This window comes from Dromiciops gliroides, chromosome 3, assembly GCF_019393635.1.
Source record: "Dromiciops gliroides isolate mDroGli1 chromosome 3, mDroGli1.pri, whole genome shotgun sequence".
Classification (NCBI taxonomy): Eukaryota; Metazoa; Chordata; class Mammalia; order Microbiotheria; family Microbiotheriidae; genus Dromiciops; species Dromiciops gliroides.
In genome coordinates, this window is record NC_057863.1 from 557,039,982 (window position 1) to 557,060,700 (window position 20,719).

At 39.3% G+C, this 20,719-nt stretch overlaps 1 protein-coding gene across 1 annotated transcript in view; it reads right to left on the reverse strand.

Annotated features, from left to right (window-relative positions):
• The window catches only part of LOC122745527 (prolylcarboxypeptidase), a 91,629-nt gene that overhangs the window by 24,813 nt on the left and 46,097 nt on the right, over positions 1 to 20,719 (reverse strand). Inside the window, exons 3-5 of the mRNA XM_043990861.1 lie at positions 20,110 to 20,211; positions 16,444 to 16,625; positions 16,022 to 16,179 (exon numbers count right to left, since the gene is read on the reverse strand). Coding sequence (XP_043846796.1) covers positions 16,022 to 16,179; positions 16,444 to 16,625; positions 20,110 to 20,211 — 442 coding nt within the window. The remainder of the gene's footprint in view (positions 1 to 16,021; positions 16,180 to 16,443; positions 16,626 to 20,109; positions 20,212 to 20,719) is intronic.

The window sequence follows — 20,719 nt, forward strand, 5'->3', positions numbered from 1 at the left end:
CCAGGTACTTTTCTAAGTGCTTTGCAATAAAAAAGAATAATAATAGTTAACATTTATATAGCACCTACCACTATCAGGGACCATGGGAAGCACTTTAAAATTATTATATCCTTTCATTCTCACAACAATCCTGGGAGGTAGTTGCTATTATTATCCCCATTTTATAGATAAAGAAATGGAGACAGAGGATAAGTGACTTGCCCAGGGTCAGATAGCTAGTAAGTGTCTAAGGTCACATTTGAACTCAGGTCTCCCTGATTCAAAGTCTGGATGCTCTGTCCACTGCACCACCTAGCTGTCCCTTTATTCAAAACTATTGTGGTAAAATATGAAAGTTTTTAACAGTCGGCTAGGATAACTGAAAGACGCCAGTTTTTCAAGGACCACCCTTTTGGGGAGGAGATGAACAGTCCGCCTGCTGCGCATGTCAGACTGCCTGCCGGGTTTTTTGACTTCCGGGGTGGAGAGAAGGGGAGTAGCCTTTTTTGCCGGCTTGGCGGGACTCCGGGCGGCGCGGCACAGACGGTCTGACTCACTCCAAAGGTGGCCTAAATCGGTTTGGTGAGTTTTTATAAGGAATATAGACTAAGCCTAGATTTAAGACGATTTGTACTGTATTTCTGTTTTCCTATCCTTCTAATCAACAACACCTTATATACAATAAAGGCTCTATCTAGAAAACCAGAAGCTTCTTCCATTTACTAGTCTGGGAGATGAATTAAGGGAAGGGTTAAGTAGGGGAGATTTATGATCTAATATCCAATTTTAAATCTCACAGTTTGGCGACCCCGAAGGGACCTTAAGGACCCTCCCACCCTCCCTAGTTTGGCCATAAGCCGGCTAATTCGGTGGATTTTCCAAATACCCCCCCCCCCCGCGGACTTTCCCTTTGTCTAATCTCCCTTAAAGACTTTAAGCCTCTAAAAGTCTCGCTTTAAACAGAAAAGCCAGCCCAGTTTAAAGGGCAAGATGCTCGAATATTCTACCATCCCTTTGATTTTTCTCATCGGAATGTATTGGGACAGCATAACATCCCGACTTAGAGGAATAGTTTACTCAATGGTCCTTCATAACATTATTGGTTTTTTCCTCATTCAGGCAGCAAAAAGTTTTTTGTATAATAGTATACGTGAGAATCTTTGGGAAAATACGTTTAATATAAGTAGAAATTTTATGCCTGCAATTGAAATACCTTTTAATACCACATCCATAGTTCATACGACTAAGGATTTTATTTTTTTTTGTTGTTTTTTTTTTGTTTTTGTTATTATCATTGTTTTTGTTATTATCATTGTTATGATGTGGGGGAAACTCTCACATATGGAGAGAGACCTCAAAATGGCTGTTTCTACTAGAGATGATCCAAGTTCAGAATCAGATCAGCAGAAACTACTCCCTCTGCAGGAAGCTATAGAACATAGTAAGAAGGGAGTGCCAATTCAAGTCAGAAAATATAGCCCCTTTAGACCAAGTGACTTGAGCGCATGGAAATCAATCATCCCTAGTTTTGAGAAAAATCCAAACACTGTAATTTCACAGTTAAGGACTATATTTAATGCATATCAACCCAGTTGGGCTGATGTTACTTGCCTTTTGGAAACTTTACTGTCCCCAACTGAGATTACAGATATTATCTCAGCAGGAAATGCCCTTGTTGCGAAAGGTAAGGCCGATGTGGAATGGCCTCTAAAGGATCCAGAGTGGAATTATAATGATGATAGGGATTTCCAAAGATTAAAAGATGCTAGAGAAACACTTCTGAAGGGAATGGAATCTTGCTCTAGAAAACCGGAAAACTGGCAGAAATTTTTAAGCCTACCTCAGGAGGCTAATGAAAGACCAAACAGATTTTATGATAGACTTTGTGAGGCCGCTAGACAGTACACCAGATTGGATCCAGTAGATTTAAGAGATTCCTGTATCATTCTCAACACATTTGTTTATAATTCACTGCCAGAAATACGCAGATACTTTCTGAAACAATGTCCAGACTGGAGAAATCTCTCAGTAGATAGAATTAAGGAACTTGCAAATTATGTCTTTGACTCACGTGAGGAAGATCCAGATCACCCTAAACAGAGCATTCTGGCACCAGCGATTCCTAGTCAGCCATGTGGACACCGGAACAAGGACACTAAGGTGTGTTGTTACTGTCGTAAGGAGGGGCATGAATTGAGAGAATGTAGGACTTGGAGAAGAAATTCTAATTCTAATTACAGGCGAAATCAAAATAGGAATAGATCTTTTTGGAGGAATACAGAAAGGCAGTACCAGAATAATGGTGACCAAGGTCCCTCTCAGAGGAGGGCACAGGATTGACGGGGTCTTGGGGAGGAATGGAACATAGATAATGAAAGCCATATATTCCCAGATCCAGATTTTTTGAATGCCCTTGTACCAGTCCATTCACCTCCCCAGAGTAAAGAACCACATGTCACCCTAAAAGTGGGGGAGACTTATTATGATTGTCTGCTAGACACAGGAGCCTCTAAATCAGTATTAGTAAGCAAACCAGATGCTGGGTGTAGACCTGTAGGATTTTTAAATGTAGTAGGAGTCTCAGGAAAGAGCCAGAGAGTGGCAAAATTGAATCCTCGCATGGTATCTATGGGGCCCTTAACAGTGGAACATTCATTTTTACTCATGCCTGATGCCCCTGTAAATTTATTAGGTCGTGATCTCCTTTGCAAGCTTAGAGCAACCATATCTTGTGCTCCAGATGGGGCTGTCTCCTTACAATTGCCAGAGGATACTGTTCATTTATTACCAATTTTACTTACAGAAGCTCAAGGAACAGCAGGGGAGGTATCCAAAATCCCCTCTGACATTCCTGAGTCTTTATGGGCCTCATCCCCTAATGAGGTGGGGCTCCTTAAGTCTGCCATGCCTGTTACCTTTAAAGTTAAGGGGGGACCACCCCCCTCCATTCCACAGTATCCATTGTCTAGGGAAGCAATAGAAGGGATCACCCCTATAATTGAGGCTTTGAAAAGCCAGGGTATTATTATTCCATGTCATCACTCTCCATGCAATACTCCCATTTTGCCAGTTAAAAAACCCAAGCCTGGGCCAGATGGTAAACCTGTTTATCATTTTGTGCAAGATCTTAGAGCGATTAATAATTATGTTATTCCTAGACATTCCATAGTTCCAAACCCGGCTACGATAATTTCCTCGATTCCCTATGAATCTACATGTTTCACAGTGGTAGACCTTTGCTCTGCCTTTTTCTCCATACCAGTACATGAGGACTTCCAATATTTATTTGCTTTTACCTGGAAAAATAGACAGTGGACCTGGACTAGACTCCCACAGGGATTTGTAGACAGTCCCACATTATTTTCCCAAATTTTACAGCAGGATCTGGCCTCTATTACCTTTAAGGGCTCCATACTAGTACAATATGTTGATGACTTACTTTTGGCCTCTCCTAATGCTGAAATTTGTCAGGAAGATAGCCGTCACTTACTGCTGGAGCTGCGCAAGAGAGGACACAAGGTTTCCAAGACAAAGGTACAATGGTGTTTGCCCCAGGTAGAATATTTAGGATTTATTTTGGCTGCTGGAACTCGCTCTGTCTCTTCTAAGAGAGTCCAGGCCATTCAACAACTCTCTGCCCCCACTACTAAGAGGCAGTTGAGAGCCATTCTGGGAGCAGCTGGGTACTGTAGACAATGGATACCCTCTTTTGGTGAAATTACTAAACCTCTCATAGCTCTTACAAAAAGTTCTGTTCCAGACAGTTTACAGTTGGATCCCCAGCATCTCTCAGCCATAAAAGAATTAAAACGGGCCTTGTTATCAGCACCTGCCCTAGGACTGCCAGATTATAGTAAGCCTTTCACTCTCTTTGTGCATGAACAAAGGGGGGTGGCTTCTGGAGTCCTGACTCAGTCACTGGGGCCTAACCAACGTCCTATAGCCTACTATTCAATTCAGCTGGACCCTGTAGCGGCTGGAGCGCCACCTTGCCTTAGAGCAGTGGCGGCCACAGCGCTTTTGGTAGAAAAAGCCTCTGATTTGGTCCTAGGTAACCCTCTAACTGTGCAATGCCCTCACGAAGTGGAGGCTCTCTTACTACGTCACAGGACACAAGCCTTTTCAGATCAAAGGCTGGCTAAGTATGAAATAACCCTGTTAGGTAATGAGAATATCACTTTAAAACGCTGCACAGTTCTTAATCCAGCAACACTACTCCCTAACTTACCATTCTCGGGGGAACCGTTGCATGACTGTGCTTCTTTAGTTGATATGGCTGAAAAACCCCGTGACAATCTTTTTGATACACCTTTAGAAAATCCTGATCTTGTCCTCTATACAGATGGTTCCTCATTTATGAGAGAGGGAACCCGTTTTACTGGAGCTGCTGTAGTTTCTGATTATGACACCCTCTGGGCAGCTTCTCTGCCTTCCCATTTTAGTGCACAGGCTGCTGAACTTGTGGCTCTTACACAGGCCTGTAATATAGCTAAAGATAAGAGTGCCACCATTTTTACTGACTCGAAATATGGCTTTGGCATATGCCACTTTATTGGTATGATTTGGCGTCAACGAGGCTTTCTAACATCCTCGGGCAAGGCTATTGCCAATGGGGACCTTATCAAGGACCTCTTAGATGCCCTAAAACTGCCTTCTTCCCTAGCCGTTGTACATTGCCCTGCCCACACAGGGAATAGTGATCCTGTTTCAAAGGGAAATGCACGAGCCGATTCTGCAGCCAAGCTAGCTGCATTAGAAGCTCCTGAACATGTATTTAACCTTTCACCTTCTGAGGATATTCCTTCCAACCTAACCTATGACGATTCTGAAGTAGAAAAGTGGAAAAAGAAATTTGAGGCGAAACAGATCAATGGCATCTGGGTGTCTCCGGAAGGTAAGCCATTTCTTCCCCGGAAATTCTACCACCAGGTATGCCTCTCTGTTCACAGAAAAGGCCATTTTGGTACACAAGGCATTGTAGACTCTATTAAGAGAACCTGGATAGCACCAGGTGTGACTAATACAGCATCTCGAATCTGCTCGGGCTGCTCCACATGTCAGTCTTATAATCAGTATGCTTTTAAGGCCAAAGCTTATGGAGGGCGTCCTCTAGCATATACACCTTTTGAGCACTTACAAATTGATTATATTACTATGCCAAAAGCAGGACATTATAAATTTTGCCTTGTTATAGTTGATCAGCTCACTCGGTGGGTGGAGGCCTTTCCCAGCCCCCGAGCCACAGCTGCCTTTGTTGCCAAAATTCTTCTTAAAGAGATAGTACCCTCGTTTTGGCCCACCAGCCCGCATCGATTCTGACAAAGGCACACATTTCACTGATTCGATTTTATCCCAAATCTACTCTTTCTTGGGAGTGACTCCAAAATTCCACACGCCCTACCATCCACAAAGTTCAGGCCAAGTCGAACGTATGAATAAAGAGCTTAAGAGTATGATTGGCAAATTATGTACTGAAACCCATTTGAAATGGCCTGATGTTCTACCATTGGCATTATTCTATCTACGAAGTAGACCAAGAGGAGAACTTCATATATCTCCTTATGAAATGCTTTTTGGTCACCCTCCTATCCAAGCTAAAACTTTTTCCCCAGTTTATACATCACTGGTGGGAGGTGATACTTCTGTTGCTTCCTATATACAGGAATTACAGACCAGGCTACGTGAACTCCATGAGGCAGGAGCTGTGGTCCAGGCAGGACCATTAGACTTTTCATTGCATAACTTCAACCCAGGAGATAAAATATATGTAAAGAATTTTCAGAAAACCAGTGGAACTCAACCTGCCTGGGAAGGACCTTTTCAGGTATTATTGACAACTCCTACTGCCATTAAAATTGGTGAAAAAGACTCATGGATTCATTGCTCTCATATAAAGCCTGCACCATTCATAGGTGAAGAGATTTCAGATAGACCTGAGGTAGACGCTAAAGAGGTAAAAACCCTAAAGATAGCAACTGTTAAAGAGCAAAGAGGGTTCAGAGGAAAAAGGCAGTTCCCATTTAATAATCCCACTGATCAGTTAAATGCTTTGGGACTCAGTCTTCGTAAAGTATCAGGAGACGGAAATTGCCTTTTTAGGGCTTTAGCAGACCAGCTAGAAGGTCACTGTAGAAATCATCTCAGACACAGACAAGAAGCTGCTTCTTATATGATTAACCATAGACAAGAGTTTGAGTCTTTTATAGTAAATGACTCCCCTTTTGAAGAATATGTTGATGAATTAAAGAAATTTGGAAAGTGGGGAGGAAATGATACAATTGTAGCATTTGCTAAGCAGCATCAGCTGAATGTTGTGGTTCATCAATTAAATCAGCCTTTATTGAAAATCAGTGGCACAGACAAAACTGATGCTAGAGAACTCCACATTTTCTACCATAAAGAACATTATGACAGCATTAGAAAGATCAATGACAATTCAGAAACCCCTGCCACTTTGGCATGCAGAGAATTGGGGAACCAGTTAAAACAATGTGGCATACCCCAAACTCTAGCAGCTTAAATACCTTAAAATTTAACAAGCATTTCCTTCCACAGGCAAAAGCACTGAAGCACATGGCCTAGTTTTCTGGCCCACCTCAATTTCTCCCACCCTTTTCCCTACCCTATACCTATTTTTTTTTTTAATCCTTTTTGCTTTTTGTTTTGTTTTGACTTTTGAAAGGCACTGAAAAGACCTGGAATTCACCACACCTTTAAATTCTTTAAGAGCACAAAAGGGTGCTTAGCGAATCTTTTGCCTTTTATTTTTGGTTTTTGGTTTTGCTTTGTTTTTTTTTTACTTTTGTTTCTTTTGCTTTTCTTTAAAAACCCGATTTTGTAAACTAAGTGACTTTTCAAAGGCATTTTAAGTATATGCTATTGAATATTGAATCTTGCTTATTGAAGTCTTATTTCTTTTTGATGAATTAATCACCACTTTAAGTATCTGCTACTGTTATACTAGAGAATTCATGTATAAGATGATGTGGTCTACTTGCTAAAAGAAGATTATGTAATAATGTCTAAAAGAAGATTATGTAACAATGTCTAATATAATCAGCTATTTACATTCGTTTATTATTTATATGTCATTATACTCTGGGTATGGTTTGGAATTATTGTATATATCACTAATATATTCTCAGTTATGCAGCATAGCACACATTTTTACCATCATATTGTCTTTGGTGAAATTAATGAGATTTCAGAAATATGGAAACTTATCATTTCAGAGACTAACTTGCTGTGAACTCTGATGCAGGCCCTGGAGAGAATATATGTGCAACAAAAGGAGAGACAGGTATACATGAGTCCATGGTTTGCTTATGATGGTGACTATGTAGAGCACAATTACTAGGCACAGTCCAGTATTCATCCTCTCTCCCTCCTAATTTAACCTAATTTAACTGAACTTACTTATCTTTTTATCTCACTCAGTTGAATTCACCTGTGGCCTAGCACAATCACTGGCTGTCTCGGAACCATGAGATATGGTATGATAACCTTTCCATAACATTTTCAGGTGTCATGAACACATACTAAATTTGACTTTGATCCAGACACATGGTGGTAAAAAGTGTTACTGATTGCAAAATGCTATGCTAAGGTTTAGTAAAAAAAAAAAAAAATACAGCAATTCAAACAGTTAAAGAAGAAATCCAGCTTTCCAGACCAGAGTCCAGAATCCAGAATCCAGACCAGAGTCCAGAATCCAGTTTTCCAGACCAGAATCCAGTTTCCTCCTGATCACATCTTACCACTTCAAGAAGACAAGAGAACTCAGAGACTTTATATGAACTGTTTTGCTTTATTAGCTTTTACTATCTCCTTTCTGTTATATACTATCTGTAACATGTACTCTCTGCAGAGGCTCTCCCTTTGCAAGACCAATGTCAAAGTGTCGGTTCATGAGGAAAAAAAAAAATCGTCCCTCTGGACAAAACTTTCCTCTCTTCCTTTTCTATATTGTTGTTCGCATATTATTAGTCAGCAGAAGTTATTATATTCTTTTTACTGTTCCATCAAGGAAACATTCCATTTCTTGAGGAAGCAAAGGGGGGAAATGTGGTAAAATATGAAAGTTTTTAACAGTCGGCTAGGATAACTGAAAGACGCCAGTTTTTCAAGGACCACCCTTTTGGGGAGGAGATGAACAGTCCGCCTGCTGCGCATGTCAGACTGCCTGCCGGGTACAGTCCGCCTGCTGCGCATGTCAGACTGCCTGCCGGGTACAGTCCGCCTGCTGCGCATGTCAGACTGCCTGCCGGGTTTTTTGACTTCCGGGGTGGAGAGAAGGGGAGTAGCCTTTTTTGCCGGCTTGGCGGGACTCCGGGCGGCGCGGCACAGACGGTCTGACTCACTCCAAAGGTGGCCTAAATCGGTTTGGTGAGTTTTTATAAGGAATATAGACTAAGCCTAGATTTAAGACGATTTGTACTGTATTTCTGTTTTCCTATCCTTCTAATCAACAACACCTTATATACAATAAAGGCTCTATCTAGAAAACCAGAAGCTTCTTCCATTTACTAGTCTGGGAGATGAATTAAGGGAAGGGTTAAGTAGGGGAGATTTATGATCTAATATCCAATTTTAAATCTCACACTATCTCCTGAGCTGGCAGAATACAAAATGCAGAAGGGAAGAGGCCACATTGTAACATCCTTGGAGAGAATCAAACAAGCAGAATAAGAGAATCCCAAGAAAAGTTAATGGAGAGCCTTCCATCCTAGCAAGGAGGCACAAGACTATGCCTGAGGTAACCTGATTTGATCAGTAGCAGTATAGAGAGGTCTTCAGACAAGTCTCCTGGGTTCTCTCTTTACCATGTGGTGGCAGGAAATGATAGGCCCTACATTTTTCCTTTCTTGACATAGTTCCATTTTAGAAGAGGTCTCTATTCAATGTATGTTGGCAGTTGCATCTAGCCTTTATGTTTTGCCTTCCTTTACCCCAGTTCTTGTGCAAAGTCAACCTAAAGATAGAAGGCCAATATCAATACTAGCAGATTACGATATCTCTGCCTCACCCCTGAAACACAACAAATGGACTTCAAGGTCAGTGACTGACCAGTTGTGAAACCGGCAGAACTTTGTGTTTCCTGTGTACTCTAAGTACCTATGAGAAATGGTGCATATTCAGAAGCTCCCTTGCTCTATATAAACATCCTTCTCTGTGTAACTAATACTTCTTCCTACCTTGACTTATAACTATGGGTGAAATAAAACCTTTTACTGATCTGTGTCCTAAATTGTAAACAGTAGGTTTTCTATGACAACCCTGACCTCTTGTCTTTCTAGTCAGCCAGGAGGAAACTGACCTTGCTCTTGGTTCAGTCTCTCTCCATTTCTGAAAGATGAATTACTGGGTAACCTAAGAATCTCCATTTTTCTGTGGATAGTGTTTTCTTTCATTTTCACCATGTAGCCTTATGTCAGAGTATGCCCCAAAAGACAATCCTATCAATCTTCCTAATTGTGTAGTGTTTCATATTCCTAGAATTGTTTAAGTTTTTATTATATTGTTTTATAGATTTCTATGTTCATGCATATTGAGCTAAGGAGTTCCCTTTATAAGTCATGTGTTTGATTCCAAGATTAGGCTTAGAGGTTCATCATTGAGATGATAACTTTCCCTCATAGTTTGAATGCCTGATAATCATCATAAATATATCTCTCAAGTAAAATGGGTCTATATTTTGTGAGGGTCAGCCTCCAAGCCCTCCAATGTCCAATGCCTAATCCAAAAACCATCAATAAACTGGGGGAGCAACAGACCAGACAAGAATGGCAAAAGATGCCAACAGTCTCTCAACCAAAGCTCCCTTCTCTTCTAGCAAGCCATACTTTTTTTAAAAGCATTTCTGATCAAGAGAAAATGTATTTTCTTTAAGGTAGAGTGAATTTAAGCACACAGCTATTTCCCTTTTTAAAGAAATTCAAGAATTAATGCAGCTGATTAAGTGTTATGAATATTATCAAAGCATATAAATAAGCTGAATTGTGTTCCTCTTTAGAGTAAGAAGTTCAGGAAATAAGGATATATGTGCTTTTACAATTTTGAAAAATCTAGTAAATCACCTTTTCCTCATCTGTGTTGCTGTCATCGTCCTCATCATCATTATTCCCAGCCACCATCTACAAACTATGCTCTCTGCACTTTAGCATCATCTTCATATGCCCCCTCACTCCCTCACCAGAACCTTAAACTCCTTCCTGGAACCTCCCTGGGCTCCAAATGGTGAGTTTTTGCCTTATTTTTCCTAGAATCTGATCTCCACCTCACTCCCTGGCACCTACCTTTTCCAAATCATGCCAGCACACTTGAATTTTCACTCCCAACTTCCAGATCCCCTTTATATGTAGTCTTCCCCTTGTTAAAGAATGTAAGGTCCTTGAGGGCAGAGACTGTTCTTGCTGGTATTTTTATCACCCTCACTTTGCACAGTGTTTGGCACACAGTTAAGTGCTTAATAAATATTTTATCTATGTCGAGTACATTCCCTCCCTTCCTCAGGAACTTTAGTATTTCTCTTTTTCTATCCTACCATCCTTGATGACTTCAACATTTATTGATTTGGTTTTGGTTTTTTGGTTTTTGGTTTTTGTTTTGCATTTATTGATCTTTGATACCATTTCCAACATTTTGTGCTCATGGTTTCTCTACCTCCTTAACTCTAATGACCTTCATATATTTGTTCTACTTCCCTCACACCTTGTACATTGTCATCATCCAAAACTTCTCCACTTCCACAAACAGGAACTTTGAAATTCCCTTCTCAAATGACAAACTACCTCACCAATGCCTCACTTCTATTGAACCCGCTATTTGCCCTCATCATAACTTTCATTCTCTTGATCCCTACCAGCTTCCTGTTTCCCAGCCCAGCTTATATTCAAAGCTAATTCAACTACTACTTTACCAGAATCCTAAAATCCTTCATCCCTTTTATTTTCAACCATAGTACCCCATCCTTGCCAATCCTGACCCTGAATACATTAACTATACCATTAGTCTCTCTCCAACAGTGCTCAGCTACATGGGAGCAAAGTTACATAACACTTCTGATTAGCACCACTACAAATTCCTGCTACCTAATTGGCTATTTTCTTTTTTTAATTATAAAAGTATTTTATTATTTTCCAGTTACATGAAGAGATCATTTTCAACATTTTTTAATAAGATTACTCGTTTCAAATTTTTTCCCTCCCTGCCCTTCCTCCTCCCCTCCCCAAGACAGCAAGTAATCTGTCATATATGTACAATGACATTAAACATATTTCTGCATTAGTCATGTTATAAGAGAAGAATCAGAGCAAAAAGAAATCATCTCAAAGAAGAAAAACAGCACCAAAAACAAAAGAAATACTATGGCTCAATCTGCATCTATATTCCACAGATCTTTTTTTTTCTGGATTTGGAGAGCCTTTTCCATCATGAGTCCTTTGGAACTATCTTGTACCATTGTATTGGTGAGAAGAATCAAGTCTATCACAGATGATCAAAACATAATGTTGAAGATACTGTGTACAATGTTCTCCTCGTTCTGCTCATCTCACTCATTATCAGTTCATGCAAGTCCTTCCAGGTTTCTCTGAACTCCTCCTGCTCATCGTTTCTTACAGCACAGTAGAATTCCATTACATTCATATACCACAACTTGTTCAGACATTCCCCAATTGATGGGCAACCCCTCAACTTCCAATTCCTTGCCACCACAAAAAGAGCATCTATGAATATTTTTGTACATGTGGGTCCTTTTCCCTTTTTTATGACCTCTTTGGGGAAAAGACCCAATAGTGGTATTGCTGGGTCAAAGGGTATGCACAGCTTTATAGCCCTTTGGGCATAATTCCAAATTGCTCTCCAGAATGGTTGGATCACTAACTGGCTATTTTCAATGCACCTGTATATTCATTTACTCACATTTATGTGAATGTACATAACATACCTACCCTGAGCTCCAAAGAGCTAACTTTAGTAAGTGATGAGTGAATGTTCAAACATTTTCCACTACCCTCAAAGCACCAATGTCATGCACTCCCACATCAATGTCTTCCTACTTTAGAGGAGAGGGAGGGAACAAGGATTTATTAGCACATAGCACCTGCTAAGTGCCAGAGATTATGCTAAGCACTTCCCAAATATTCTCTCATTTGATCTTCACAGCAACCGTAGGAGGTAGATACCCTTATCCCCATTTTACAGTTGAAGAAACTGAGGCAGACAGAGGTTAAGTGACTTGCCCAGGGTCACATGGCTAGTAAGTATCTGAGGCCAGATTTGTACTCAGGTCTTTCTGACTCCAGGCTTAGAATTCTGTCCACTGTGTTGCAGAGCTGCTTCAAATAAAGACTATCGAGTAAGAACAAGCTCCTTAATCTTCCTTTCTTTCAACCTATCACCATGCAGCCCTCATTCCCACAGAAACTTTCTGCACGATATCTGCATTAGTTCTCTTCTTCCCCCCCCCCCCACCTCCCTGGTATCAAAAAGGAAGAAGTGTCTCTCCGTTTTCAATAGTAATCCCTCTGCCCATTTCGTTGCTCTTATGTCCTTCAACGACCTCATACTTGATCACATACCCCAGTGACCTTGTACCATGAAGAACCCCTTCTTTCCAACATTTTCAATTTGTTAGTCAGTGAGTCAATATATAATAAGCATCTCTTGTTTGCTTAATGTGTATTGTCACTGTGTTAAGCACTGAGGGCACAAAAAGAGTATAAAAGATAGTCCCTGCCCTCAAGGAGCTCACAATCTAATGAGAGAAACATGCAAACAAATACATACAAAGCAAGCTGTATATAGGATAAATAGGAAAAATTAAAAGAAGGAAAGCACTAAATTTAAAAATTGAAAGAAGGCACTAAATTTATAAATTTAAAGAAGGACGGCACTAAATTTAAAAATTAAAAGAAGGAATTCCGAGGGGTTAGGAAGATTTCTTGTAGAAGATGGGATTTTAGGTGAGACTTCACGAAGCCAGGGAGGTCAGTGGTCACAGCAGAGGAGGAAGAGCATTCCAGGCATGAGGGACAATCAAAAAGAATGTCCAGAGTCAAGAAATGGGATGTCTTGTTCGTGGCATGGCCAGGAGGCCAGTGTCAGTGGATTAAAGGATATGAGTAAGGGAGTAAGAAGACTGGATGAGGAAGAGGCTAGGTTATAAAGGGCTCTGAATGCCAAATGGAGCATTTTATATTTGCTCCTGGAGGAAAAAGGAAGCCACTGGAGTTTACTGGGGTAACATGATCCATCTTGCATTTTAGAAAAATCACTCTTGTGGCTGAAGAGAAGATGTACTACAGTGGGGATAGACTTGAGGCAGGCAGACCTGCCAGCAGCCTATTGCAGTAATTCTTCCCCACTGACTTTTTACCGTTTGGCCATATAAGATACTCATCAAAAAAAAAAAAAGAAAGAAAGAAAGAAATTCTCTCTCTACCCTGCTAAGCTACTGTCCCATCTCTCATTCCACTTTCACAAAAAAAAAATTGTTAAAATACTCTATACTTAGCTGCCTCTACCCATCTTTGCTTCTCAAACTACTTCTTCAACCCCTTGTAATTATGTTCTAACACCATTCTCCAAAAATGGCCCCAAGATCATGAATGACCTAATTGCCAAATTCATTGGGGTTTTTTTCCAGTTCTCATCCTGGACTTTTCTCCAGCATTTTGCCCTGACCACCACTTCCTTGAAACATATTCCTCCCTTAGTTTTTGTAGCAATATTTTGTTTTTCCTTCTACCCTTCGAACCTTTCTTGCTGCTTTCTTTCATTGGTTTGTTTTCTTCTTCCTCCCCTTTCAAAGCTTCAATTGTTGACCCTCTTCCCTCACCTATCCTTATATTGCCCTAGGCAATTTCATCAACTGCCAGTCTCAAATATCATCTTTCTTTAATGATTCTCAGATCTTCTGTCTAGTACTAACTTAAGCTCTAGATTCACATTTCCAACTGCCCATTTGACATCTCTACTACAAGCTCTTCAAATTCAACATGGCCAAAAACTCAAACATCCTCTTCCTCACTAAACTTGCTCTTCTTTCTACCTTTCTCATTTTTGTTACTGGTATCACCATTCTCCTAGTCACCTAAGCACAAAAGATGAGTTATCTTCTTCTCTTGCCTCTCCCTTGTTCTTATACCACATTCAATTAGTCATTAAGTACTATTAATTTAATTCCCAAATCCTTCTTGCATCCATCCTTTTCCTTTCATTCCCACTGCCACACTCTTAATTCAAGCCCTCGTTAGCTCTCACTTAGACTAATGCATTAGTCTCCTAATCAATATTCTTGACTATAGTTAGTCCTTGTTCCAATATATTCTATGCACTGCTGCCAAAGTAATTGAAAGAAGAGCTATTAACATGTCATTCTCATGATACAGACTCCCTATTGTCTACAGATTGTCCAGGTTTCTTTGCATGAAATTCTAGGTCCTACATACTCTGGCCCCAACTTGGAAGTCACATTGCCCCCTATCTACCTTCACACATCCTATGCTTTGGCTATTTTCAACTACCTTTTGTTCTCCAAATATGCCCTATGGTCTCCTACCTAAATGTTTTTCTTCATGTTACCCTACCTGGAATATCTTCTCCCATCCCTAATTTTAAAAATCCTACCCATCATTCATGGCTCAATTCAAATGTCACCTGTTCCTTAGTTTTTTTCCAATTCCTTTTCCTCCTCCTCCCCCTGTTCGTAATTTTCTTCCTCTGTGTATTTCCTGTGTACATCTTACCCCAATGCCTCACTGTGAAATAGAGGTGACCCCAGGTTCTTGAAGATTATGCCAGCAGGGCATAACCTCAGGAGGTTAGCCTGGCAAGGTTTCAAACACAAGTGCAATAACAAGCTACATTTCTGCTTCCAAGTTCCAGCTTAGCTCCATTTTGAAAATGTCATCATCAGAAAGTAAGCTATTAGATGAATTGTTCTGAGTCATGGCCACTTACATAGACCATTTGCTAAGGTGAGTTCTAAGAGATGAGAGACTGGGAAAGGGAGAAGTGGAGGAGGAAAGCAGGTTTTGATCTGCATTGGTAATGAGAATACCCAAATTGATGAAATCACATGTTGGAAGTTTTGAGAAAAAATATGACAACTCCTCTACTAAATTAAAAATCTCCTTGACAGCAGGAACTGGCTTCTTGTTCATTGTTAAGCCACAGTATCTTGAACATAGAAAGAGATTAATAAAATCTGTTGAACTGAAATTAAACCTGCTTCATGTGGGGCTCTTTGCTGTACCTGTCAATCAGACATCCATGCTTAATGTGAACAGGGGATTACAAGGAAATAAAAAAGTGTCCATTAACGATCCAGTAAAAAACAAATATGTGCAATATCATTCTATAATTCAAAATCTTTTTTCAGACTAAACCTCTGATTCTTAATAAAAATCAGTAAATACTGATTTGGGCACCTTAAAAAAAATCTTCTATTTGAGTTGGAAAATTAATTTCATATTTATAGCAGCTTTTTCTGGTGGCTAAGAATTTGAAATTAAGGGGGTGGCCATCAATTGGGGAATGGCTAAACAAGCCGTGGTATATGATAGTGATGGAATATTATTGTGCTATAAGAAATGACAAGCAGAATGATTTCAGAAAAAAACTTGGAAAGACTTACATGAACTAATGTATAGCCAAGTGAAAAGAACCAGGAAAATGTTGTACACAGTAACAGCAATATTGTTCAATGACTTAGCTATTCTCAGCAATACAATGATCCTAGACAATCCTAAAGGATTAATGATGAAGCATACTATCTGCCTCCAGAAAAAGAACTGATATTGTTTGAATACAGACTGAATCAACACACTATTTTTCACTTTCTTTTTTTTCCTTTTATTCTAGTCTTCTTATACAAAATTACTAATAATGGAAATGTTTTAAATAATTGAACATATATAACCTATATCTGATTGCTTACTGCCTTAGAGATGGGAGGGAGGGATAAAATTTGGAACTCAAAACTTTAAATAAAAAAAAATTTTTAAAGAAAAAAAGAAAATTATTTTCACCTTCTTACCTGTGGATGTCAGTCTATCAATTGCTTTCCAAGAACCCTGGATGGTTTCTGAACAATTAGAACCACTTTTCTTGAAATCATTGGTTACAATTTCAAAAAATTTTCCACAAGAGACCAAATCTGTAAATTGCCAGATGGGAGCAGAGGCTGCAAGTGCTCTGAAAAATTAAAGGAAAAAGAGGTAAAGTGGGGAAAAAACAAAGAAGAAAAAAGAGAAAAAGATTAGTTAATTAAATTCTAACTCTAAAGTGTCAGATGAGATTGAGAAAATGATTAAATAAGGAAAAATTATGCATTAGAGGAATCTAAACTGAGATTTATAATACAGATTAGAATGTACATTTTTAATACAAAAATGTATCTGTAGATTTCATTTAAAATCTTCAAGATGTACCACTCACATTCCCTTATATTGCACTCACCCAATCACTATATGAGGATATTTCATTCTGAACCAGGCAGCAAGCATCCCTCCATATGAGCCTCCTATAGCAATAACAGGACTATTTTTAGCACCTGGGATTGTTTTTTTCAAGTATTCAATTAAAACTGCAAAGTCAGCCAGAGCCTGCTCTGATGTCAGATAATTCAAGTGCTTGGAATCCTAAAGAAAAATTACAAATAGGACTATAAATGGCAAGAGGTAATAGCAAATAAAGCACAGCTTTAATCTAGATAAAAAGCAATGGATTAGTGGAGCATTTCACTGGGAATTTTGTGTAATCAAGTCAGGGTAGCTGATCGATACAATCAGTATCCTTAATTAAACAATTGCTATAGTTAAAGTACTTTAGGGTAATGAAACAGCACAATGTATATGATACTTAGACTTAACTTCTTTGTTATTGATTAAGCTTCAGTTATACATCAGTGTTACTAAGTCTCAAAGAAAAAAAAAGTTGTAGGATACTTTTATCCTGTGAAGCTTTGGTAGTGTTCAGGATAGAAACAAAATGTACACATGGTAAAAGTTGATTCATTAAAAAGTTTAGAGTAACTTCATTACACAACTGATCAAAACATATTCTTAGGGGGCAGCTAGGTGGTGCAGTGGATAAAGCGCCAGCCCTGGATTCAGGAGGACCTGAGTTGAAATCTGGCCTCAGACACTTGACATGTACTAGTTGTGTGACCCTGGGCAAGTCACTTAACCCTCATTGCCCCCCCCCAAAAAAACCACAATAACAACTAAAAAAATATATTCTTAGAAGATTCTGACAAATGGGAGGAAATGGGTATTTAGCTGAGAAAGTCAAGAAGCCTTTCCCAACCCCCCAAATTCTAGCACTTTCCCTCTGTCGATTAACTCCAATTTATCCTGTTTATTGCTCATCTGTACACAGTTGTTTGCATGTTTTCTCCCCTATTATACTGAGTTCCTTGAGGGCAGGAGCTGTCTTTGCCTTTCTTTATATCCCCAATGGCTGCTAATTTGCTGACTGAGGACAGAAATTGAAGCTAGGAAAACAAATTTTACTGTTGCCAAAGATTACAGATCACATTCATCATGCCTAAAATCAAGTTTAAAATTGCAAAAGGACTAAATATTCAGGAGTTTTCATGAAGATGAAGAAAGCTTCATATAGTTACTGACAAATTAAGTTCCTAAGAAACACTCTAGAATATTAAACAAAAATAGCTAAACTTGTCATGTAATCCTAGAAAAATTTTCCAAGCTAACATGTTAGTTCAATTAAGCAATCAAGCATCAAATATCTATTGAGGAGCTGCCTCTCTCCCTTTGATGAGCTGGTTCTCCCCAGAACCTCCATTTTAGTTAGGACACCTCCACCACTGAGTCTTCATTCTTCCCCAGGCTGCCCTGATTCATCACTGGGCTTTCTCTACTATGCCCATACTGGATACCTTCAGTTCTCCGCCCCCCTCCCTTTTCAGTTTCTTTTCTCTGCTGTTTTCTCCCATTAGAATGGCAGCTCCTCGAGGGTATAAAGGGTCTTTTTTCTGCTTGTATTGGTATTCCCCCTGCTCAGCACAATGGCAAGCACTGAAATGCTTGTCATCTCACCAAAGGCTCTGTGCTAGGCTCCTAGAGGCTACAAAGTATAAGCTATGACTGAGAGATCACTACTGCTCTCTAATTACTACATCTGCAAAGTGGTTCATCTTTTATATATTCTTTTCACATACAAAGACCTAAAGAAGGTTTCTAACAGACTAGGTAGATCCTCTATTAAACTCTTTAGGAGAAAATGAAAAAAAGTGAAGAGGACAAAAAGGTTTGGTCAATTTTCCATCTACGCCAATGTAAGGGAATACTCACAAGAATGAGATCATAGATTAATTGAGTATTGACATGTTTTCATATTTTCTTCCAGACTACAATCAACAACATAGCAGGTTCTTGAATAAATATCTCAATAAGGTACTATTGCTTATTAAGGTGTGTGTTTTTTTAATTCCTACAGTTATTCCAATACCATATATCCCTTTAAAATGGTTATGCAAAATAATTTTAGTGAGACCAAATTGATTGTTAAACCCTGCTTTACCAGATCAGTCAAGCAACCAACATGAGACAAAGATCTTTTCATTTTCACAAGACCAACCATATCATCATGGAATAAGCTTAGGGTCTTGGTCAATTTCTTTTTTTCTTTCTTTCTTTTTTTTGTGGGGTAATGAGGGTTAAGTGACTTGCCCAGGGTCACACAGCTAGGAAGTATCAAGTGTCTGAGGTGGATTTGAACTCAGGTCTTCCTGAATCCAAGGCTGGTGCTTTATCCACTGCACCATCTAGGGGCCCCATAGCTGCCCCCTCTTGGTCAATTTCTAAGGACAGCTAAATGTCCTTAGCAACTACCAAAAGGAGAGGATAACCTCAAATAGAGTGAGAGACCAAGAAGACCTGTGGAGCAGATACATGTGAATCACCTGCTGCAGAGAAAGTAGGGAGGTAAACTAGAATAGGGGTGCTTAATCTTTTTCATGGGCCCCTTTGGCAGTCCGGTGAAGCCAATGGTCCCCCCTTCTCAGAATTATGTGTTTAAATGCATTTAAAAAAACATATAGGATCATAAAGGAAGCCAACTAGGTTCAAATAGCTATGAAAATATTAAGCAAGTTCACAGACCTCAAGAACCCCTGCTTTACAACCTCATGATCACATATTTACCAGTCTGGGTACCAATTTCATCCCTACCTGTTACTGTATGGAGCCTCCTTCACAAGTTTTATGTTATCATCCTTCTAGTTTTCATCTCCATCCTTTTGCTGTTATCATTTCTCCTTTGTGCCACCTTCCTGAATCAGGACAGATATTCCTGTGCTTCATTGTTTCCTATCCCCTTTAGACCAGCTATTTATTAACTTAGTTCCCTTTTATAAATTCTTCTGAAATCCTCCTTGTGGCCTGACTTCTGACCTCCAAACACTACTGTTTTTGCTTCGTCGTTTCATGGAAACATACAGCTGATTAAAACATATTTCCTAATTCTAATAGGATATTACACTTCCCTCATTTTGCTGATACCACAAATTTTGTGACTCCATAAATGATAGAGGATCACCTCGAATGACAACATATACAGCATTTTATAGAATCATCTAATTTTGCTAACAGAGCATATATTCTCAGAGTAAATGATGCATAGTGCTTCTTTTTATCCAAAATGATCACAGTTTCCTAAACTGTTTTTAAGGCCTATCAACTTCCTATCAATCAAATGGCTTTATAAGTCAACAAATATTAGTGTAGATGTTATGTCAGATGAGTAAATAATTTTTTTGGTGTTATAATACAGAGATGCCTCAACACTAATCTTCAGGATATCAAGCAAACTGAATGAAGCTAGCCTGGACCAGTGATGGGCAAGTCTGAACACAGAGTGGCCCTGTTGCTGAGGGTCAGGAATGCATAATTTGGATTACAGCCAACTGAAGCCTCTGGATTGATGAGGGACTAATCCAACTCTTCTGCAAGGGAGACAGGAAGGAAATGTCTTGCAACATAAACAGTAGGAAAGAAGTCCCCTCCCCAAAAGCACTAGTTACTGGCAAAACTGAGACAAGAAGCCAGGTCTCCTGAGCTGCATTAAACAGTTTCCCCAAGTTAATGACCACACACTTACACTGAATGACAGGTTACCAAAGGGTAAGGACTCTCCATAGTAGCGATGTTCAGCAAACACCAACATGGCTTTCAGCTCCTCAGCCACATCCCACATGAAGCCCTAGAAACAGTTTGTAAATGTATAAGATACCAGTTGGTTATAAGAAAAACAGCCCAATGCATGTAAAATAGATCCAAGAAAATCTATTTTGAAAATGTAATTCCTTAAGCACTCTGAGGAGTTGCTTGGTTTATGACTGTTCTACAGATGAAGGAAACTTCCGTGCCTCACTTTTGATCACTAATTTCTTATTATAATGTGATCATTTAAAATTACTACAATTTACCAATTATCTCTGATTTTAACCCACAATAGAATGATCAGTGTAAGCAAAAGATCCAGCCAAAAAATATTACTAGATGCTTCAGGGAATCATTGAGAATGCTAAAGATAGTTCCCACTCTCACAGATATTTATAAACAAAAGGTGAAGGGAATATAGATATTAAGATATATTTGAAGTGTTATAGAAATCTTAATAAATAAACATGAGGGATTATAAATCTTCAATAAGTAAAGTGGGCCTATTAGATCAGAAAATTTTAAAACAGCCACTATGGGGACTCCAA